Consider the following 24,816-nt stretch of genomic DNA (forward strand, 5'->3'; position numbering starts at 1 on the left):
CTTGAACGTGGGTAAAGCCACTTAAAATGTGGTGTCTCAGTACCCAAAACAAGGCCAGAAATATCCCTAGCCTCATTCTCTAGTTTGTTTATATGTATATTTATATATTTGAAGGTACAGAAAAGGTAATATGCCAGAAGCCCATTGCCTATGTGCTCAATTTCTTTTCTTGTGTTGAGCTCTGAAGTGTAAGATATAAAGGAACCATCAATACTTTCCCACATCCTACAAACCCCTGCCCACTCCTCCAGCACTAACATTCACTAGATGCCAAGACACTCTGTTCAGTGATACGGTAGAAGGAGATATGAAGAAATACCCCTTGGAAGATAAAAACAAAGGTCATTTGATGATAATGAAACCCATATTGATGAATTCACTACTCCAGCAAGAAATCATGATTTCTGTCAGGGCCACATGTGGCTACAGAACTTCAATGGGCAATGGCGGGCTCTTGGCATAGTTGGTCTTATTTATTCATTCACTTTGCAGATTTGTGTTACCAGTTAGTGTGTGTAAAGGGAAGAGCCATGTTGGTCTTAGTCACTGCTGTATCTGGAGCACCTCAACAGGGCCTGTCATGCAGTTATTGCTGAATACATATTTGTTGAATGAATAAATCAGCTGGACAGAAAATAATTACAAAACCCAAAATGTTTCTATAACTAGTTAGGTAATTGAGAGCATATTATACATTAATAATAACAGCAAGCACTTCTGAAGCACTTATACTATGTGCCAGGTACTATCCTGAGCATTCTACATGGATTAACTCAGTTTATTTCACAACCCTAAGTAGTGACCATTATTCTATTGTTCTGATTTTGCAGATTTTGAGGATCCACTACAGCTCTTTTGATTCCATTTTTCTCTCTTCTCAATATTTTAGCTCTTAATGTCTCAGCAGAAACCAGGTTGAAAGTGGTCTATCTGTGCCCATTATCACTGTCGCACTTCAGCTGCCTCATCTCATGCTGGAGCTATAAGTAGGGTCCCCACTGCCTAATGCATTTGATTGCCCAATTTTCCTATCCATATTCCATGCTGTTGTTTAGGTTTACATCCTGGCCTGTTCTCTGAATTATCCTATAGGCAACAGACACCACAGGTTTTTGAGTTTAAAGTTTTAATTACAGCAGTTTTGGGGACTAGTTTTCCTTCAGGCTTGAAGACTGAACCTTCTGCTAGATGCTAACTCTAGTAAATTGAACCTAAACCACTCCCTGGTCATTAGGAATCTGCTGGCTGAGGAAGGCAGGAAGCGCCCCCACCCTCCTACAAAAGGCAAAAGAAGGCCTTTCACTGTTCATGTCACTAATAGCTCTTCTCTACTGTGGACTTGGGGAGCTGGGAGCATGTAGCATGTAGCATCCTGATTTTTCATATTTCAATATATCTCTATAACCTTTGAAATTAAATAAAAGGGAAAGAAATTTTGTATCTTGCTCTTGTTGTCTTCTTTCTCTCTGCTTTTTTCTTGCCCCATGATGATGCCAAAGCAGGAGTCAAGACCTTCAAAATATAGCCCATGCACCCCACTAGCCTCATTTATTTTTATTCTCTTTTAAGTACCCTATACTCTACCTTGTCTAGTTTATTCTCTGGAAAATAAACATGTTATGTCATGTCTTTCTACTGAGGTGCATGCCCTTCCCTCAGTTTGAAAACTTATCTTCCTCAGTCTCCTTTACACTCTATTTCTCTTCTCTGTTCAAATAGGACTTTATAACACGGTGTCATGAGAAATATTTAACCACTGAAGCCCACCATGAGTCCCCGGGCAGAACTGAGGAACTGCACAGTGAAGGAGTCTTTGAGAGATTCAGTATATGTCAGTGTGAATAGTTCCACAACTAACAACCCAATTAAAAAATGGACAAAAGTTCTGAACAGACATTTTTCCAAAGAAGATATACAGATGGCCAGCAGGCATGTGAAAAGATATTCAACATCATTAACTATCAGGGAAATAGAAATCAAAACTGCAATGAGATATCACCTTACTCCCATCAGAATGACTGTAATTAACAAGATAGGAAACAAGTGTTGGAGAGGATGTGGCGAGAAGGGAACCCTCATACACTGCTGGTGGAGCCACTACGGAAAACAGTATGGAGATTCCTCAAAAAATTAAGAATAGAACTACCATCTGATCCAGCTATTCCACTGCTGGGCATTTATGCAAATAACAATGAAAACACAAATACATAAAGATATATGCATCCCCATGTTCATCGCAGCATTATTCACAATAGCCAAGACTTGGAAGCAACCTATGTGCCCATCAAGGTATGAATGGATAAAGAAGATGTGGTATATACACACACAATGGAATACTACTAAGTCATAAGAAATGATGAAATCCAGCCATTTGTGACAATATGGACGGACTTTGAGAGTATTAGGTTATGCAAAATAAGTCAGTTGGAGAAAGTCAAATGTGTGATCTCACTCATAAGTAGAAGATAAAAATAACAACATTCACATAGAGACAGAGATTGGATTGGTGGTTCGCAGAGGGGAAGGGGGGAGGGAGGAGTATTGGAGGGGCGATTGGACACATGTTTATGGTGATGGATTGTAATTAGTCTTTGGGTGGTGAACATGATATAATCTACACAGAAATCAAAATATAATGATGTACACCTGAAATTTAAATAATGTTACAAACCAATGTTATCATAATTAAAAAAAAAAGTGAAATGAATTATGATTAGTTGAATTTGAAACCTGACTTTCTGGCTTGGTAGCTTTGTGACCTTCTATGCACCTCAGTTTCCTCCATAAATTTAGGTGTAGTAGCTCAGCTACTTCAGAGAGTTGGGAAAATTGAATGAGAACATCTTTGCAAAGCATTTAGCAGAGTGCTTGCTACATAAGAGGCTTTCACAAATCTAATTCATCTTGGGTCTTTTTTTTTTTCATTGCAGCATGCACTCCGTATTCTGCTAAGTCCTGGGTATCCTCTGAGGATTGAAGAAACAAAGATCTTCAGCCACTAAGCGTCTGCCTCCTCCAGCAATGTGGAAAGCCCTAGGGGCCAGAGCACAGAGAAAAACCAGTCTCTGGAGAACTTACAGTGTTAGGCTGCTGGGCAGAGAACAAGGGAAGCCAGGGTGTGCAGGGAAAAGGCAGGATGATAGAGAATCTAAAGGGGAAAGATAGCTCCCCAATGGGAGTCTTTGAAAGTGACAATACTCCTCATCATGACTGTCTGTTTTTCATCTTTGATCTTATGTTACTTTTCCTGGTCCTTCTGAAGGGTCCTGTAGAAATATCTCTCATTTTGAATGAAAGGAACAAGACACATTGCAGGAAGTCAAGTAGAAAAATTTCTGGGGTGTAGGTAACTGACCTGGGGACTGAGTGTTGGGCTGATGGTGTCTAAAGGTGAGAATCACCCTAGAAAGGAGGATATAAACCCTCGACTGGACTAAAAAGGGCTTTCCAGGTCTGATGGGTACTACTGATACCAGGATCACCTTCTGGAAATGAAGAAAGGATGGGAGAGAGACAGGGAACAGGGAACATGTGACTACTTTGGTTCAAATCTGGGAGAGAAAGGGGTAAGTCCAATCTTGGGATGATGGAGAGACGTTTCCAGGGAGTTATGGGCAAAGAGACCATGCAGTAGGGCTGATTGGGAGTATGTTTATTTGTTTGTATGGGGAGGGATAGGGTTATCATGAACACGAAGTCTCCATCAAATGAGTCATGGGTTACTGCTTTTACCTTTTGGACAATTTTAATTTGAATTGTATATCTTCTATCCTTTAAATAACAGTGAAAAATCCTCACATATCATATTATTTACTTATTGTAATTAGGTGACTTGTCTAAACTTTTCTTTAGTGATTCGTCCTCCTGGTCTTCATGTGAATGTCTCTGTAGGGTTGAAGGCAGAGGCAGATTCTGGGCTGCAAATGTCCTAGGAGAGCTTGGTCAGAGCTTTCTGAAGAACATCTCAACAGCCATGAAGCAATTAAGTCTCTATCTTGATCTGGGTAGAGCTATGTTGGTGTGTGCACACGTTCACTTTATAAAATTTATCTAGCTGTACAGTTGCAATTTGTGAATTTTTAAGGTGTGTATGTTATACTTTGATCCAAAAGTTAAGCAAAAACTGAGGGAGCAGGCAGTAATGTTAAATTTTTTGGATAGGTCAAGTAAAATAAAGAATGAAAAGAGATCCCTGGCTTGGCAACAGTTCATTGATGGAGATCATTGTTGATCTTAGCAATAAAATTATCAGTAGCAGTAGATTGAAGAGTGAAGAAAAAAAGACAACCAACGAAATCAAACATCCTGTCATTTGAAAAGACTAATAAAATATGTTAACCTTTAGCATTGTTAATCAAGAAGAAGAAATGGGGAAAATAAAAGCTTCAAGGGAATGAAAGGTATTACTAATTATAATTTGCCAGGGCTAGAGAGAGGAAAGATGGTCAGCTCACCAGCTGAAATGGCCCTCAGAAGAAAGATGGGTTTATACAGAGCAGCGGAGGAAGACCCTGGATCAGAGGAGAGTTGAGAGAGGAGAGATTCTGGACCCTCAGGCTCTTCTTCAGCTCTTTAAGCAGTGATCCTCAACTCTGAGTTTGTAGCATCCAGAAGACACACAGCAGTGTTAATGATATCCTGCATTATTTTTTCCACACTTCACTACCATTCTACTTTAAAAAGCTTGCCCTGGTCTTCTCATGATTTATCATTGAAGATGTCTCACCCAGTCACTATACACTGCGACGTTCTTTTAATCTGACTATGAAGCAGAGCTCACTACTTTACTCAGTCTGTTCCATTATAAGGTGTTTCTTTCATTGAGGGTCTTTTTGTTTCTTTCAATAGTGGCTTTTCTGTTTCAATAGAGATCACAATTTGTAATCACATTCCAGAAATTCGGCTTTTTAGAAAACTTCTGAGGACTCTCACCAAGTCTGCTGTTGGTACCTGGGTGTGGAGTCAATCAATGCTTGCCTCTCCAGGGGAAAAATGGAAGTGGCAAATGTATGTCACATGGTTTGGATTGAGAACCAGGTGAATGTTTGTCTAGTGCTTGGTTAACAGAGAAAATGTTACGGCAGCTAATGGGATCCTGAGTCCAGTATTCCATCATTCTGATATACCCAATTATTTAGAAAGGGACAAGGCCCCTGATGAGAAATTAAAAATGGTTAAGTAGAACGAGTGTCCAAGGGTAGGGATATGGGAACTTCTTAGTCTGGAAGCCCCTTATTGAAGGGAGGGACAGGAAATGATAGTTGAGGGCAGGCTAGTCTTGAGGCTTGGTAATTAAGCACCCTTCATTTCAGATTGCCTGGACAATTGGGAGTTAGTTCTTGGGCTCTATAAGGCTACTGTAAAGTCAACACAAGCCACATAATTGGTGTGGTGATCCACTAGGCTGAAGCCTTGTGAGATGCAATATTAGGGTAATAAGAGTTTGAGGAAGGAGAAGATCAATCGTACTTAATATAGTCTGATTCACACTTGGGACCGTGAGCCCAGATCAGACACCAAGCCAAATTCCACGTCTCTAGGAACAGAAATGATCTGATAGTCACAGGAGAAACAATTGAAGTAGCAACTTAGCTTGGATAAAGAATATTTGTCATACGCACTTTCACTATTTCAATTTGGCAAGAGTTTTTCTATGCCAGCAGAGGTGTTAACCATTCTTTAGCTTTCTCATTAGAGATGGGTTTTTGGCAAATCTAAGGGAGCACTTTGCACAAAAGTGACGAAGCAAAAAGCAAGGAAACAAACAAAAAAATTCAAACAAACAAAACAAAACCATAACCTTGAGAATTAACCTGTAACGAACAGATAGTGAGCTCCTCCTCATGGTCAGATTAGAACGTTGCTGTTTATAGTCACTGGGAGGCACATCTTCAGTGACAGATGATGGGAGGAAAAGCTTTAGGCAATACAGGGTTAAGCTGCCTTTTTTTTTTTCTTTTAACTTGGCCTCCAAGTGACACTTTTCCATTTGAATATGCTTTTTAGAGCAATCTAGAACTACAGGATTAAAAAACTGTCTCCTTTTTTATTAGGTATATTATAGTCAGCAGCTAGGTACCTCATATCATGCTAAGTGTTTTTAAATAGCTTCTCATTTAGATCTCAAAACATTTCTATGAATCAAGAACTATTATCCCCATTTTAACAAGGAGCAAGTAACACTTGGAGAGTTTAAATAACTTGACCAAGGCAAAACAGCTAGCAAGTGACAGATTAGGGTTTTCAGTCTTGGGAATATGTATCTAGAACCAATGCTTTCAGCCACTTTGCTATCCTGTCTCTTGAAGATGTAGGACCAACCCTACATTTTGAGTGGAGTGCATCGAAATATGCAGGATTTCTAGGCTGAAGTCAAAGGAAAGAGAAACTAGAGGTTCTTTGAAGTTCAACCATAGTCTCCCAAGGCTGAGTGATACCACCAGAGGAAGAAGGGCCCCTTGTAAGGATGTTCTCAGATGGTTGTGGGAACGTGCACATGCCCAAACCCCATGTGAAGTCATGGAAACAATCCATCTGAAGCTGGAAAGTAGCTTAAGGGATATCACACAGGAATGGAATGGTAGTCAACACTGACCCCTTATCTTCAGGTTTATCCAGCCAGAGTATCACATGTTATATGACATGGTAACTCCTGATTGAGGCAGATGGAGACTGAATGCAGCAATAAACAGAAATGAACAAGCTCCTGGCTGTGCAGAGTAGTGCACATCTGTTCCATCAAAACTGGCTGAGTGAGACTCCTAACTTTTTTTTTTTTTTTTTTTTGAGGAAGATCAGTCCTGATCTAACAACTGCTGCCAAGCCTCCTCTTTTTGCTGAGGAAGACTGGCCCTGAACTAACATCCATGCCCATCTTCCTCTACTTTATATGTGGGACACCTACCACAGTATGACTTGCCACACGGTGCCATGTCTGCACCCGGGATCCCAACCGACGAACCCTGTGCCACCAAAGCGGAACATGCGCACTTAACTGCTGCGCCGCCCGGCGGCCCCGACTCCTAACATTTTATGTGCCATTGCTCATAGTTGTTTCCTTGATCATTAGTCTTGAGCTGGATGGACACTCTGGGAGTCACAGGTGTCAATAGGAGTTCGAAAGGCCTGGACTTGAATCTTAAATTTACCACATACTCGTTATGTAATCTTGGACAAAATATTTAACCTCGTATTAATTAGATCAATTCATATGGAAAGGATGTTTGTCCTATTTTTTAAATGGTTAAATACACTTAGATTGTGAATACTACATTTTTCAACATACTACTGATACATACTATGCTCATTAAAGAGTGCTTTCCTTTTAAAAGATAAAGCTTCATTGTTCTTTGGAATGTCTTGGTATTTTATCATGAAAAGTTATCCATATTGAAGAACCATAAAAACCTATGAGGGGTTCATCTATAAAGGAGCCCTAAAGTTTTACTTGTAGCTATTTAATGTGTTCATTGAATCTAGCTCAACAGGAAATCTGGTTGAAACTAATAGAAAGTAGGGATTGTAGGGATTATAAATATTTCCAGAGAGTTTAGTATCCATTTGGAAAATTATAATTTTGTTCTCTAATGACCTTATTTTCCTGTATCCATTAATCTGTCTTCAATCAGAAGGATGCTTCATTTATCTTTTCCTAGGCACTATACTGAGGATACAAAATATGACATGTTCAATCTCAGGAAGTTCATTGTTTCATTCAACACTTTTTAAACATTAGGAACTGAACATACAACAATAAAAGAAAAGTCTTTCCTCTGATTTATCATTCATTCATTCAACTGCTATAATGAGTACACATATCTTCTTTTAATGGACTCGTGCACCACTCTTATGGGTCAAATACTTGATAGAAGGTGTAAGGTCATGAACAAGACACACATGACTGAAAACGATAAAGTAATAGCTAGGGTATCAGAATTGACCATTTAGGTCCCTCAGAGGTCAGTATGGGAGATTCTATGAAAGCTCAGAAGTTACTTAATTTAGCTTTGGATGGGATGAGGGAGGAGATAGAGCAGAGGACTTCTCAAAGGAGGCAACCAGTAGGCTGATCTTTGAATGACAATTAGAAATTTGTAGGGCAAAGAATACTGAGGAGAAAAGAACGTGGAGCAGGAGAACTTCGTCAAATGTCAGTTTTCTGATTTTGTGGTCCACTGAGCTAAGAATACCACCAGGCTCTCCCAACACCACAACTGGGAACAAGTCTTACAGGATTGCATCCTTTTCTTACATCATTTTGTGCATTAACAGGAAAGTAGCCTCATCTATGATGCTGGGGCCACCCTATAACCACACAATGAAAAACCCTGCCACCTTCTTCCTTGTGGGCATCCCAGGTTTGCAGTCTTCACATCTTTGGCTGGCTATCTCACTGAGTGTCATGTATACCATAGCCCTGTTAGGAAACACCATCGTAGTGACTGTAATCTGCATGGATTTCACACTACAAGAACCCATGTACCACCTCCTCTGTGTTCTTGCTGCTGTAGACATTGTTATGGCCTCTTCTGTAGTGCCCAAGATGATGACCATCTTCTCCTCAGGAGACAACTCCATCAGCTTTAGTGCTTGTTTCACTCAGATGTACTTTGTCCACGTAGCCACAGCTGTGGAGACAGGGCTGCTGCTGGCCATGGCTTTTGACCGCTATGTAGCCATCTGTAAGCCCCTACGCTACAAGAGAATTCTCACGCCTCAAGTGATGCTGGGAATGAGTGTGGCCATCATCACCAGAGCTGTCATACTCATGACTCCATTGAGTTGGATGGTGAGTCATCTACCTTTCTGTGGCTCCACAGTGGTTCTCCATTCCTACTGTGAGCACATAGCTGTGGCCAAGTTGGCATGTGCTGACCCTATGCCCAGTTTTCTCTACAGTCTGATTGGTTCCTCGATTATTGTGGGCTCTGATGTGGTCTTCATTGCTGTCTCTTATAATCTGATTCTCCGGGCAGTATTTGGTCTATCCTCAAAGAATGCTCAGTTGAAAGCTTTAAGCACATGTGGCTCCCATGTGGGGGTTATGGCTCTGTACTATTTACCCGGGATGGCATCCATCTATGTGGCCTGGCTTGGGAAGGACATAGTGCCTTTGCACACCCAAGTGCTGTTAGCTGACTTATACCTGGTCATCCCACCCACTTTAAACCCCATCATCTACGGCCTGAGGATCAAACAAATACGAGAGCGTACATGGAGCATGCTGCTGTACTGCCTCTTTGACCACTCCAACATGGGTTCATGGCACAAAGTCTATTGAGGCCTTGAGCATCCCAGCTAACTTCAGGGATGCCTTAGAGATCTGTGAAGCTGGTTTGCTTTACCTGGCACCATAGAAGTTCTAAGATGAAGCTGTAAAGTGTATCTTTGCATAAGTTTTTAATTTCTTCGAAGAATGTGAATGAAATGATTAATTTTCTGACAGTAGGTTTAACAGTTTCAATCAACTAGCATGTAAATCATAAATAAGTTTGGGCAGGGGATACAGACGTAGGGTTATTATTTCTTTAACTTCTGCTCCATATTTCCAACTTAATATCCTACAAGTTCCTGAGCAGTAGATACCAATTGTTTGGTCCCCTAACACCTGGCAGTTCATCTCCTTATGTGATTACAGGGAAGTAAAATTTAAAATAAAACCCTGCCATCTGGCCTGTTGATGAATACACTCAACTTGGGTCATGTGCTCTCACCTGAACCAGAGTCATTCTCCATGCAAAATGTATTCCAGTTTATCCGCGGAGATATAAACTTGGATCACTGATGGTGGCTATTTTCCAACATATGAACTTAGAAAGAAAAATCTGTTCTACAGCAAGAGAAGCAGATTAGCAAGATGGAATGAGGAAACTGAGTCACTGGTTCTAATTCATTTGGATTCATTTTGGGTGCATCCTTGTTATTAAGTCCTGTAAGATATCTCTATATCCTTTTAATAGATCCCCTATTGTCAAGCTAGCTGAAGTCAATGTACTAATCATGATATTTTTGATTTTAAGCAACAGAAGATAGTGCAATGTGAGTTTGGTTTTTGATATTTTTCTCTTTGCTTCTGAGTCCTGTTTGTGTAACTGACTTGTAAGACACAAAAGACAAGGTTCAAATCTGATACAGTTCTTTCTTTCTGGACACCTCAAAGGATGTGTGCTCTGGGATGAAAAGGTCAGTGGAGAACAATATCAATGATGAAGCTGAAATGTCATGACTCTTCTTCAGGTCACCAGATACTTAATTGGTTTTTGTTTTTATTTTCCCCTTTCAGAAAGTCTTAAACTGAGTAATCAGTATATGTTAAAAGAAAAAGATTTCATATATATTAGATATATAGACATTTCACTCTGGTGCATTTGAAAATGTTAATAGAAGATAATTTCCTAATAATATTGATACCAAGTTATTGTATCTGAGTCTTAATATCTCCTTTCTACTGATGAGGGAAACAATGTTAAATCATAGAGGGTATTGAAAATTAAATAAAATAATGAGTGGAAAGCACACCATACAACATTCATATATTGCATGTACTTAAAAAATACACACAATAAATGTCTAATTTTCAACATTTTAAGGTGTAGTTTGAGGCACTATTGAAACCGCAGTCCTGTGTCGATAAGTACTTAAGTGTTAATTTTTCCAAACAGATCAGCTGCTTAACAACTCAGCACCCGCAACTTTTGCTAATATTGAACTTGTTTACTCACTAGACTGTATTCTATTTCTGAATACCAGCAGAGTAGAAATCAGCCTCTACAGCTCTGATACTGATGCCCTGAGGTCCCAAAGTGGTAAAAAAAAAAAAACTCTCCTCCCCTTGCCCCCCCAACATAAAAACAAATCAAGATCAGGAAGTGGTTAAGCATATTTGATAAGATTTTGATTTTGAAAAGTGCTATTATTCTTTCTCCGTAAACTCCCAAAGGATTGGCTGTACCCATTAAATCAAAGAATATTAGACGTATTAAAGAATCTGATGCAAAGCCACAAAGGTATAGTCCAGCCTGCACTCAAAACAGACATTTCTTGCCAGCATTTTCATCAGAACAAAGCTGCTTGCCAGTTTTGTGTTTCATTCATGTTAGTATTCCATGAAACTACCTGGGACACACCGCTGGTACTCAAATATTGAACTACATATTTCCCAAAGTGGACTGGTTCCCTGCCATGGCTGCCTCCAAACAGAAAGTCCTGTGCTTCTCCCAGTATATTCAGATCCAACCCCTGCCCCATCTCAAGAAGCAATGTGTGCTCACTTAACTACTGCCTGGGACCCACAGCGGACTCTCAGAGTTTGGATCTTAAGAGATGACAACCAATCCTGCTTGAAAAAAAGGGAGACTGGATTTCCTGTGGGGAGTTACAAACCCAAGGGTGTGCCCTCTGTCTCTACTTTTTGCAGGACCCAAGCATCTCACCTTTTTAGTAGCCTTTCCCTTTAAGGCTCAGGAATTTCACCCTTTGGTTTCTCTGCTAGTAAAACAACTATGGGCCAAGCTCATCCCTGCCCTATAATTAATGATCACTTCAATTCAGAAATGCAACCCCAGGCATTACAGGCGGTGGTGCAGGCACTCTACTCTCCATACAACTATCTGCCTCTTCCTCTTCTGGAGGACTTTTGAAATTATCCATCAAATTAGTTGCTGAACAGGGATATGGTTTAGTACCATCTAGTCTTTCATGCACCTATGAGGCAAGAAGAGCTTACTTTTGTTTTGATTCAAAGCATATGAATGAAAATGTCCTCATTTAGATATTTATCAACACACACACATGCAGAGTGCTAGACTGGGGCTACAATGATGAACCAGAAAAATAAGGTCCTTGTCTTCATGGGGTTCTTAGAAGGGAGTGTCAGCAACTACCCTAGAGAAAAGGGTTTACATATACTTAAGAACTTTGGTCTTCTTCTTTAGTCTCAACAATCAGACAGTGTGAAATAAACAATGTGTTTAAACTTGTAATTCTTTTAATAAGGAATCATCAGCTTATAAAAATCAAAGAAACCCCACAATAACACATTACAAATGAAGCCATTCCACTCCTTAATGCATTCTAGATTTGAATGAATTTATCACTAATAATATTCCTTTTCTAGGAAACTTCCAAGATTGGTCCTAATAAAACCGTAGTAAAAGAATAACATTGATTTGACCTTTAGCCTCTTCTGCTAAGTGTCCAGGGACATAACTGGAAGCAGTTCCTCAAGATCCATTTCTCAAATCTATAAAAAATTCCCCAGGGAGGCCTCTCATAAAGACACAAGGTCCCTCTAATGTTGGTCAGCTCAACCCTTTGCAAGACCAGGTCTGTGACTTACCAGTTCATTCCACTCCAAGAAGATGATGGAAACTTCTTCCCTCTACTTCTAATAGTCAAGGAACAATTTGGAAACATGGTGGGCAGAATGAGTTTATTTCTCCATTTTGGCCAGTTTTACCTCCTTCATATATGAATAGCCAATACAATAAAAGTAGAATGAGAATGTTTGCTATTCTTTATTGCAGAAATTACTTTGCTTCTACCTATATCTAACCTAGTATCTACTTTGCTGCTCAATCCTAACCCACAACAGCCACTACCTTCAAGTATAGACTACCTCAGAGGTTGTGTTACACATCATCAGAGTGACAATATGTAAGGTGTATGTTGTAGCCCTTGCAATAGGCAAAGCCGTTAGTTCTCATGTGCTTCCCTTGAAGTTTGTTTCTAGCCACAATAAGTGCCACATAACACTATTAAGAGCTGTAATGAATTATTTTTGCCACGTGCAACAACTACTTTAAGGTCAAAAGCCCAGATATATAGTTTTAATTCCCTTTCATTGTACATATGGCTCCACAACTGGCTTTCTGTACCTAGTCCAGTTCTCTCTCCCCACACTTTCCTGCTGCTTTCTTCCTTCTGTCATAAAAGTAGAGAAGAGAAAGGCAGAATATTATGTAGTTACCAGAACCATGAAGATTCCCTTCATCACATAAAACAATATGAACTCTGGCCCAACTAGCTTGTGAGTGAGCCTTCCCAACAATGCATTTGTTTTACATTTTTCTCTATTATTTCCATTCTGTGCCCTAATGTCACTGTCAAAAATTCTAATCCAAAGACAAACACATATAACAGATGCACAATATATCACTGTGGCCTGAAGTTTTCACTGGAATGGGCACCTTTCTGTCTAAAGGGGTCTAGACTGTCAGAAAGGCCCCAAGAAACAAAGTTCCTGCTTTCAAATGCTGACTGTCAGAAGTTGAGATAGGAAGGTGACACAGGCAAAATCCATGGGTGACCTTCCTCCGTCCCTAAGAAAGGACAAAAGTACAGGATGGATCTGAGATCTTCACAACAATCCTGTGAGGTAGGAGAGTATGCAGCTACTGTACTCACTTTTCCACTGAGGACCCTTGAAAATCTTTCAAACATGTGGGGTGTTTCAGACCTGAATGTAATGAATGACATGCAGACATGTGACCTGAGAAGCGAGTGTGTCAATCTTGTTTCATTTGAGTGTGTGAAATATTTTATAATCTTCTTTCAGAAGCTTTGTGAGAAATAACTTGCTGCATTAAGGACATTTCAGTTTCTTCATCCATAAAGGGAAAATAGAAACAAGGCTCACAAGATTTCTGATCCTGACAGTTAGAGAAAAAGGCAGGACCAGAACTCAGGTCTCCTTAGAGTGTGGGATAAAGTGATTCACCTAGCTCGTGCTCAGAAACCACGGCCCCCGGGGTGGTCTTGGCAATGCTGCAATGCATTTATTTCTCTAGTTAGCATATCAGAGAGCTGGGGTCAATTATGGGTAGCTCAGAAGTAGCAAAACTCAGATGAAGCATCATCCCACTGGTATCAGCACAGCAAACGGCTCTGGACATGGACAGTATTCTTTGGTTTATTGGTCAACCCTATCCAAAGGCTGTCCTGCCCGTTGGATCTACTTCGTCGTCCTTACTAACTTAATTATGGCACCAAGAAGGGTGGGGAAGAGGGGCATGAGCTACAGAAAGTACAGAGTCCTGATCCTGAGAAGTACCTGACCTTCACCATCAGCCACACTTCCCTCATAGGAGTGCATTGCTCATTTGATGGAGCCTCTGCTTTTTCTCCTGAATGATTTAGAGACATTTTGGTCCAGGAGCAACAGAGCACTGAGTCAGGCAGTGGAATCCCTGGATTCCAGACTCAGCTCAGTTCAACGGAACCCTTGTCAGTGGCAGGGCCCTCCAAGACCCCTGCAGTCCAGGTGAAATTCCAAGGACTCTGGCTAGGATGGAGGCTCTCTTAGTCCTCCCCGTTCAGGGAGCAGATAGCTAGAGTAGCAGTGTTGTTGGCACAAATGCTGTAGCAAGGACTAAAATAGGGCAGGAGGCACCAAGGGAAGGAATATTGGAGGAAAGTTAAACTATGGCAGCTGTTGTCAGTCATTGTAGAAAGAGATATCATGGGCCTCATAATCCAGGAAGACTGCCCCACTGTAAGGAGGGACACACAACGACAGGAGGGGGTCTTCATCAGTGCCTGCCTGATACTCACTTCCTTCCTCAGCCTTATCACCCAGAATCCATAGTGGGGGGATAAACAGACCACCAGCTTCCAGTCTACATTTTCCTTACATACTCTTAGACACTTTCAGACGTGTCTCTCACCTCCACCTCCCAGTAGTGGCGGACTGAGGAGATGCACTGGCTGCCCAGGATGATATTTTAGCGGTAAAATCTCCCAGGATTGTCTGGAAGCTTCTGCTTGGTGTCTCCATAGTGCACACATTTTCTGTCCCAGGACACAATGTGGTGGGAATAAGCAGTGTCTGGATCCAGGCGCACATCAGCTATGGAAAAAGATCTTGGGTGGTAACACCAATACAGAGCCAGACCTGATAGAGTGGTACACTCTATACACATACACTGACACAGTGGGCGTGGGTGAGGTCTCCCCAATAAATACAGCCTAGATTTCTCAATGATTGGGTGGGGGGGCTAGATGGGGAAGGCAGAGGACAGTGAAGTATTTTATTTCTCTAGAAGGGTCCCTCCCACTGCCCATCACAATCTCCCATAGCATTTATTACCTGCATACGTCTTCAGGACCTCTCTTAGCCCCAGCACATGGCAATCTGTCTTCAATTCCATGGACACTGGTTCTGGCCACTGCAGGCTCCAAGTCTTGCTCCTGGTAGAGGAGGGGTAAGCCTGGAGACCAAAAATCCTGGCTCTGCCATAGAGTCCTTCCCTTAGTACAGGAAGAGGGGTTTGACCAGGGACCTAGTTGGTGGGGTGCCCCTCTACAGCAACAACAGGCACAGCAGAGATGTGGTGATTATTTGACTGAAGCCAAACAGTTTGTGGCACAGAGAAGAGGGCATTTGCATTCCTGTGATATGAGAAGGGTCAGATGTACACTTGACATCAGGAGAGGAAGAAGCGTGCCACAGAGTGGAAAGGCTGATACTCAGAGCTCAGAGCATAGTGGAGACATCTGCAGTCTTTTTCCCTCCTAGGGAGATTTACTTGAAACTGTGCATTTTATAATTTATCTGAAATTCTTATTACTAATACTTGAAATTAATTTGATCAAGTACAAAGAAGAAAAAAGGAGGATGAACAAAGTTCTTTAGCCAATATAGCGAAAGTGGGAGAAGATTATGGTTCAGCACCCACTTTACCGTAGGTACTGGGTCTGTTCCTTCCCCACTTCTGGCTCTTGCCAGGACCCACTATCACTTATAGGGCTGCCTAGGAGCACCACGGATAGGAACATACCTGTTTAAGACTTCTTCAATACTCTAGAAAGAGAAACAAAAGCAGCGCACCAGTAAGTGATGCTCCTTGGAGGGACCAGAGAGACACTGAACTTTAGGAGTGGGTTCCTCTAAGGGAAAGGGAGGCAGACAGCAGGGCTGGAGGGAAGGCATGCGGATGTAGGGGGAGAAGACTTAGAAGTGGAGAAAGGCGGGCCAAGCTCTGGCTGGATTGGCCGATTTCAGGCTTCATCTCCAGACTCTCATGCCAGGGAGTAGGAGTTTCCCGTCAATCAACAGACCCAGGGATAGAACAGCAGGCATTAGTGGGCGGTGTATGGGATCCGTGTCTGGCTCACAGGCCCCACTGAAGACTAGGGAATTCTCCCTCCTGGAATCTCAGGTTGTCTTCAGCTGTCACTCAAGCTTCCCAGGACAACCTGCTATTCACCTGCAGCATCCAGCGGACAGGCCTCTGAGACCTCTCTTCCAGCTCTGCAATCATCTTCCACAGGACCCAGCTCTGCTAGAGGAGCTCATTGTGATTCATCTCCAGTTTTGCTTGGTCTCCCCCTCCTCCCATGCTAAGCTGGCCAGAGCTGCTGCTTCCTCTACCTCAAGCCGCCGCCCCGGTGGCTGTTGTTCCTGTGGTAATCTAGATAATTCTCAAACTCCCACATGATAGTCTGCTTTCAGGTTTCCACCTGTATCTGAAGAGCCAAGATTGAAAATCAGCACTGATATTCTTCATGTAACGGCCACTCAGCATGGAGGACACTGTCAAATGCATACACACATGCTCTGGAATGTTCTGTTACCAACTGCGTGCCTGACACTGTAGAGGCTAAGATAAAGGATATTATTTTCCCTACCTTTCTGTCCCCAAAGCTATAGTACATGCTTCTGGGTCCCTATTCCTAATCTCATTGACCCCAGTAGGGCCCAAAATATATCTTGGTGCTATATGTTCTAGACTATTTTCTGTTTTCAGAATAATATGTTGTGTTCTCATTCTAAAGACCAGAAGCATTACACGTAAGACTCTCAGGCAGTGTAATGTAACTACGCTGTTAGATGCTTTTGCTTCTCACTGGTATTATACCAACTCAATATGCTGTTTCAGGCTGGTTCAGTGTTATCTTCTATTGATCAAAAATTCTGATAGTTTGGTAGTTATGGGCCTCAAATTTATTTCAGAGGTGATTTTCCAATATTTTAATAACTTAACTTTTAGTAAATATGCACTAACTAGGGAAAGAGAAACAAAAACATGCTTTACTAATCATTAAACAAATGGTACCAGTGTGAGCTATTGCATTAGTGAGGCTTGTACTTTTCCTTGCTCACATATGAGGACACATGCCAGAATTTATCCTCTACCATAATCAAGCAAATGGAATCGAGCGGTTCCATAGCCTGCCTAAGGCCTCACACTTGGGAGAGAAAGCTGGTAAGAGGACCCCTGGCTATCTGACTTCAAACCCCACATTCTGCCTCCCAGAGATGAGGAAGCTACCATGGGTCAGGACAACACAGGGACCACAGGGACTCCTTTCTCCAAGTGGCCACTTGCCTTCCAGTTGGTGGTTCATTTCTTCTCACCAACTTCCAGTTTCCAGGCCTCTTCTTGCTGTTTCCTCAGATGTTCCAAAGCCTCATGGAGTTTCCACTGAAAGAGATAAAAACCTCGTGAGGCCACCTTGGGAAGCCTGGGTTGATAATGAGGCTTCCTAGTAACGGTAGTGATGAGAAAACAAGTGTCCCTCAGAGGATGGGCCAGGATGAATGCTGGGAGAAATGAGAATGCCATGGAGGGAATAGATCCTGCCCAGATGACACCCAAGGTAGCTGTCGATCTGAGAATCATTTCAATTCCCACAGACTCTAAGTTTCTGTAAAGTTTAAGAAAAGGTCCATTTCCAACCCTCTCAGAAAACTACCTTGGACTGTCTTCTCTGTGCCTCTTGTTATTCTTATCTGCCTTGTTGTCTTAGGGCCTCCTGAAATCTTGTTGTTCAAAGCATGGCCCAAGTGCATTGGCAGCAACCACGTGACCCGGGAGCTTGTTAGAGGTGCAGAATCTCAGGCTTCACTTTGGACCTCCTGAATTAAAATCTGAATTTTAACAAGATCCTTGGGTGGGATCCCAGGGGTATGAGAAGCTAAAGGAATGAGCTCTCGTTTTGTCTCTGGGGCCCCTGGTCAAGTACTTGATCTAGAGATAGCCAAGTGAGGAGCAGATGAGAGACTGAGCTGGCTAAACTCCTTCTTCCAACTTATACTCCCAGGTGACATCCTCCATGGGCATGACACTGTGGGCCTCATGCTGGGGGCGCTGGCTGCAGGCCTCACACATGATCAGGCCATCCATTTTGCGGAAAATCTTTAGCTGTTGAAGTAGAGCTCACACACATCCCCCTTCAGCCTCATTCCTGCATGCAGCCCTAGCAGACAGACTTTTTCTACATCATTGGCCAGCTGCTAATTAGGCTGCAGGTTCTTTGGTTGGACAGGAGCCTGGCAGAGGAGACATGTGTAACCCCAGATCTCATATTCTCCTGGGACCTCCCAGAGTCCAGAGAGACTGCCGTGGTGACAGTCGATGCTCATGGGCTCCATCAGGAAGGTCATGCAGATGGGACAAGCCACTTCTTCCACAATGGCTTCCACCAATGCTGCAGGATCCATGGTCCTTCTCACACTCTCCTCAAAACATGAATGAAACTAGGTAGAGGTAGTGAAGGCTGAGAAGAAGAAAAGAAAAACAAGGAAGAGAAAAAAGTAACAGAAAAGTAGAGGGATCAGAAAAAGGGACAATTAACGACTGAACAAAACAACTTCCTCCTTTTGATCCTTTATTGATCTTGTTTAATAAGCAGTGGCCTTCTCAACTGAAGTTCTGCCTGAGTCATATTACTCACATGACACAAGGGACATGTGGGGATGCCTAAGTGAGTGGATGTTCAGAGTTCTCAATTTTCATTCACTTTATCATCTCTGATTGTCTCTGGTTTCACTCACCAGACCATTCCCACTCCACCTCAATCCTGCTTTCCAAATCAGTATTGTTTCTCTTGAACGTTGGTGAGGTCACATAAAATGTGGTGTTTCAGTATCCAAAAAAGGCCAGAAATACCCCTAGCCTCACTCTCTGCCATGTTTATATGTATATTTATATACTTGAAGGTACAGAAAAGGTAATATGCCAGAAGCCCATTGCTTATGTGCTCAATTTGTTTTCTTCTATTGTACACTGAAGTGTAAGGTATAAGGGAACCAGCAATACTTTCCCCAGACCCTGTAAAACCTCTGCCCACTCCTCCAGCACTAACATTCACTAAGATGCCAAGACACTCTCTTTAGTGATATGATAGAAGCAGATATGAACAAATGCCCCTAGGAAGATAAAAACAAAGGTCATCTGATGATAATGAAACCCATATTGATGAATTCACTACTCGAGCAAGAAATCTGAGATTTCTGCCAGGGTCACATATGGCTACAGAACTTGAATGGTCAATGGCAGTCCCTTGGCACATTTGGATTTATTTATTTGTTTATTTTGCAGGTTTGTGTTACCAGTTAGAGTCTGTAAAGGGAAGAGCCATGTTGGTTTTAGTCACTATTGTGTCCTGAGCACTTCAACAGCACCTGCTATGCAGTTATTGAAGAATAAATATTGGTTGAATGAATAAGTCAGCTAGACAGAAAATAGTTCTAAAACTCAATATGTTTTTATAATTTTTTAGGTAATTGAGAGCATAGTATACATTAATAATGATAGAAAGCACTCCTTAAGAACCTACACTATGTGCCAGGCACTCTTCTGAGCATTTTACACAGATTAATTCAGTTTGATTCACAACTCTAAGTAGTAACTGTCATTCTCTTGCTCTTTTACAGATTTGTGAGGAACCACCACAGCTCTTACTACGTCAGCAGGAGCCAGTTTGAATCCCGGGGAAAGTGGTCCATCTTTGGTCACAGTTTAGCTGCCTTGTCTCATGCTGGGGCTATTTAAGTAGGAACCCTACTGCCTTATGCATTTGGTTGCTTACTTTCCCTATCCACATTTCATGTCCTTGTTTAGGTGTACATCCTGTCCTGTTCTCTGAATTATCCTATATGCAACAGGACCCACAGGTTTGAAAGTTTAAAGTTTTTTAAAATTTTTCTTCTTGAGTTCATAATAGTTTACATCATTGTTAAATTTCAGTTGTACACTATTACTTGTCCATCACCATATAAGTGCTCCCCTTCACCCCCTCTGCCCACCCCCCACACTCTGGTGACTACTGAACTGTTTTCTTCATCCATGTGTTTGTTTATGTTCCACATATGAGTGAAATCACATGGTGTTTGTCTTTCCCAGTCTGGCTTATTTTGCTTAGCATAATACCCTCCAGGTCCATCCGTGTTGTTGCAAATGGGATGATTTTGTCTTTTTTTATGGCTGAGTAGCATCCCATTGTAAATGTACACCACATCTTCTTTATCTAATCATTGATCGATGGGCACTTGGATTGTTTCCATGTCCTGGCTATTCTGAATAGTGCTGAAATGAACACAGGGGTACATATGTCACTTTGGATTGTTGATTTCAAGTTGTTTGGGTAGACACCCACTAGTGGGATAGCTGGGTCACATGGTATTTCAATTTTTAGGTTTTTTTTTTTTTTTAATTTCTTAGGATTGGCACCTGGGCTAACAACTGTTGCCAATCTTTTTTTTTTTTCCTTTTTATCTCCCCAAACCCCCCCACCCCATACACAGTTGTATATGTTAGCTGCACGTCATTCTAGTTGTGGAATGTAAATTTTTAGTTTTTCGAGAAATCTGCATACTGTTTTCCATAGTAGCTGCACCAGTTTGCATTCCCACCAGTAATGTATGAGGGTTCCCTTTTCTCCACACGTTTTCCAACAATTGTTATTTTCAGTCTTAGTGATTATAGCCATTTTAACAGGTGTAAAGTGATATCTTAGTGTAGTTTTGGTTTGCATTGCCCTGATGATTAGTGATGTTGAACATCTTTTCATGTGCTTATTGGCCATCTATATATCTTTGGAAGAATGCCTGCTCATATCCTCTGTCCATTTTTTGATCATGCTGTTTGTTTTTTTGCTGTTAAGTTGTGTGAGTACCTTATATATTATGGAGATTAATCCCTTGTCGGATATAGAATTTGCAAATATTTTATCCCAATTGGTGTGTTGTCTTTTCATTTTGATCCTGGTTTCTTTTGCCTTGCAGAAGCTCTTTAGTCTCATGAAGTCCCACTTGTTTATTTTTTGTTTTGTTTCCCTTGTCTGAGAAGACATGGTATTTGAAAAGATCTTTTTACGTTCAGTGTCAAAAAGTGTACTACCTATATTGTCTCCCAGGAGTTTTGTGGTTTCAGCACTTATCTTCAAGTCTTTGATCCATTTTGAGTTTATATTTTTGTATGGCATGAGATAATGGTCTACTTTCATTCTTTTGCAAGTGGTTGTCCAGATTTTCCAACATCATTTGCTGAAGAGTGTATCTTTTCTCCATTGTATGTTCTTGGCACCTCTGTCAAAGATTAACTGTCTGTAGATGTGTGGTTTTATTTCTGGCCTTTCAGTTCTGTTCCGGTGATCTGTGTGCCTATTTTTGTACCAGTATCATGCAGTTTTGATTACTATGGCTTTATAGTACATTTTGAATTCAGGGACTGTGATGCCTCCAGCTTTGTTCTTTTTTCTCAGTGTTGCTTTAGCAATTCAGGGCCTTTGGTTGCCACATATGAATTTTAGGATTCTTTGTTCTATTTCTGTGAAGAATGTCATTGGGATTCTGATTGGGATTGCATTGAATCTGTAGATTGCTTTGGGTAGTATGGACATTTTAACTACATTTAGTCTTCTAATCCATGTACATGGAATCTCTTTCCATCTCTTTATGTCATCATTTATTACTTTAATAATGGCTTGTACTTTTCATTGTATAAGTCCTTCACCTCCTTGGTTAAATTTATTCCTAGATGTTTTATTCTTTTTGTTGTGATTGTAAATGGAATTATATTCTTGGGTTCTCTTTCTGTAAGTTCAACATTAGAGTATAGAAATGCAATTTTTGTAAGTTGATTTTGTATCCTGCAACTTTACTGTAGTTGTTAATTATTTCTAATAGTTTCTGATGGATTATTTAGGGTTTTCTATATATAAGATCATGTCATCTGCAAACAGTGAGAGTTTCACTGTTTATTAAGCTTCACTTCTTAATTCCCTATTTGGATTCCTTTTATTCCCTTCTCTTGCCTAATTTCTCTGACCAAAACCTCCAGTACTATTGTTGAATAAGAGTGGTGATAGTGGACATACTTGTCTTGTTCCTGTTCTCAGAGGGATGGTGTTCAGTTTTTCCCCATTGAGTATGATGTTGGCTGTGGGTTTGTCATAGCCCCTTATTATGTTGAGGTAATTTCCTTATATCCCCATTTTGTTAAGAGTTTTTATCGTAAACGGCTGTTGGATCTTGTCAAATGCTTTCTCTCCATTGCTTTCTTTCTATTGAGATGATCAAGTGGTTTTTATTCAAAAAAAGATTTGATTATCTTATGCAAAATCTCATAGATAAGATAGTCCATTTTCTTACGCCCTCTTATTTCCTTAGACTAAACTGATTCAGTCCACTGCCTCTCCCCCTCCTGTGTTGTTTTTGTCACATCTTATTGCATCTTGTGTTGTGAGTTTGTGGTTAAAATGACAAGATTATCTTTGTTTTTGATGTTTTCCTTCCCTTTATCTTTAATGTTATACTTGAGTACTTGCTAACCTGTTTTGAGGTATAGCTATAATTTTCTGATTTTTGTCTACATATTTATCTCCATACTCCATGCTTTTTAATCCCTTTCACCCTTTTTAAATTTTTAAGTATGAGGGCCTCCTTGAGGATTTCTTGTAGGGGGTTTCTTGTGGCTACAATCACCCTTAGCTTTTGTTTATCTTGGAAAGTTGTTATTTCTCCAACATACCTGAAGGATATTTTTGCTGGATAGAGTATTCTTGGCTGAGAGGTTTTGTCCTTCAAGGATCTGAATATGTCATTCCAGTCACTCCTAATCTGTAGGGTTTCTTCAGAGAAATCCACTGAAAGCCTGATGGGGGTTCCTTTGTAGGTTATTTTCTTCTGCCTTGCTGCCCTTAGTATTTTTCTTTGTTATTCACTTTTACCAGTTTCACTACTACCTGCCTTGCAGTAGGTCTTTTTACATTGACATGTTTAGGAGATCTGATAGCTTCTTTCACATGGATTTCCATCTTCTTCCCCAGGTTTGGGAAGTTCTCTGCTATTATTTCTTTGAACAAGATTTCTGCTTATTCTCCTTCACTTCTCCTTCTGTAATACCTATAATTCTTATGTTGCATTTCTTAATTGAGGTGGATATTTCTCAAAGACTATTTTCATTTCTTTTTAGTCTCCTCCTCTATCCAGAGCATTTCAATATGTATATCCTTCATTATGCTGATTTGCCCCTCTATGATGTCTGCTCAAGTGTTCAGGGAATTCATATTTTGTTTTATCTCATCCATTGTGTCTTTCATCTCCAATATTTTTTATTGGTTTGTCTTTATAATTTCAATCTCTTTTGTGGAGTAGCTCCTGGACTTGTTTAATTGTTTCTCCACATTCTCCTTTAACTCATTGAGTTTTTTGATGGCAACTATTTTGAATTCTCTGTCATTTAGATTACATATTTCTGTGTTTTCACGACTGATTTCTGGGTGCTTGCTATTTTCTCTCTGGTATAATTTTTGGTATTGCTAGAGGGCATGGCTCTGTTTTTCCACATCCTGTTACTATTGATCACCATTACTCCCTATCTACCTATCACCACTGGGTTGGGGTCAAGAGCGGCATATTCTGAGACCTCTGTGTTCTTCTGGGATTCCAGGTGCTGGAGCCAGTGCTGGGTGGGTGGCAGGGAGGGGTGCTTTCTTCTGCATGCTCTCACAAGCTTACTCACTCTGCCTTCACTATCTGCTCTCCTGGGGTGTTGGCTTGATGAAGTCACCCCCACAATAGCTTACACTTCTGTAGGGGACTTTCCCCTAAATTGGAGGGACCTCAGGGGTATTTGATGTTCCTGTTAACAGGTGCTCCCTTCCCCTTTCAGTCTCTCTCAGAGGCTGCATGAAATCCCAGGTCTCAGTCTTTTGGGGAGAGAGTGGTTTCTCTTACCCTGTTCCACCTCCTCCAAGGGTGGGCTCCAGTCTCTCCACCCTCTGACATATGGCTTCATGGGTCTCTCAGATGTCTTTTGTGTTGTGTGAGTGTCCTCTGTTGAAGTATGAATGTCTTTTTAATTGTATTGTTGAGGGGAGGGATGACTGGTAGAGCCCACTCAGCCATGATGCTCTAAAGTTTAAAGTTTTAAGTACAGCTTTTTTGGAGACTAGCTCTCTTGCAAGCTGAAGACTGAGCCTTCTAATAGATGCTACACCTAGTAAATTGAACCTAAACCACCCCCTGGTCATTAGGATGGTGTTGGCTGAGGAAGGCATGAAGTGCCCCCACACTCCTAAAAAAGGCAACAGAAGGCCTCTCACTATGTATGTAACTAGTAACTATGTCTCTGCTGAGGAATTGGGGAGCTGGGAGCAGTTAGTATTCTGATTTTTTATATTTCCATTTATCTCTATATCATTTGCCACTAAAATTTTTTTTAAAAAACCACCTTTTTATATTGTATCTGTTGTCTTTTTTCTCTCAGCTTTATTCCTGCTCCACCATGACGTGCAGGCAAAAGTCAAGAGCTTCAAAATATGGCCCAGGCACCCCACTAGCCTCCTTCATTTTCATTCTCTTTTAAGTACGTTGCACTCTCCCTTCTCTAGTGTATGCTATGGAGGATGTTTCGTCATTTTATATTTTTTTTCTATAGTGCATGCCCTTCCAACAGTTTGAAAACTTATCTTTCTTGGTCTCCCTTACATTCTGTTTCCTTTCTCTGTTCAAATAGGACTCTATAACATGGTGTCAAGAGAAATATTTAACCAGTGAAGCCCATCATGAACCCCCAGGCAGAACCAAGA

The 24,816-nt window shown here is 41.0% G+C and overlaps 1 protein-coding gene and 1 pseudogene across 1 annotated transcript; one reads left to right on the plus strand and one right to left on the minus strand.

Moving 5' to 3' along the window:
- The first annotated feature begins 8,223 nt into the window (after nt 1–8,223).
- Nucleotides 8,224–9,280, plus strand: OR52I2 (olfactory receptor family 52 subfamily I member 2). Its single transcript, XM_005612298.4, has one exon. It carries the CDS (start codon nt 8,288–8,290, stop codon nt 9,278–9,280), a length of 993 nt encoding a protein of 330 aa, XP_005612355.1. The 5' UTR covers nt 8,224–8,287.
- Nucleotides 9,281–14,298: 5,018 nt separating this feature from the next.
- On the minus strand, nt 14,299–18,442 carry LOC100053467 (E3 ubiquitin-protein ligase TRIM68-like; annotated as a pseudogene).
- Between the last annotated feature and the right edge of the window lie 6,374 nt (nt 18,443–24,816).

This window comes from Equus caballus, chromosome 7 (genome assembly GCF_041296265.1).
Source record: "Equus caballus isolate H_3958 breed thoroughbred chromosome 7, TB-T2T, whole genome shotgun sequence".
Lineage (NCBI taxonomy): Eukaryota > Metazoa > Chordata > Mammalia > Perissodactyla > Equidae > Equus > Equus caballus.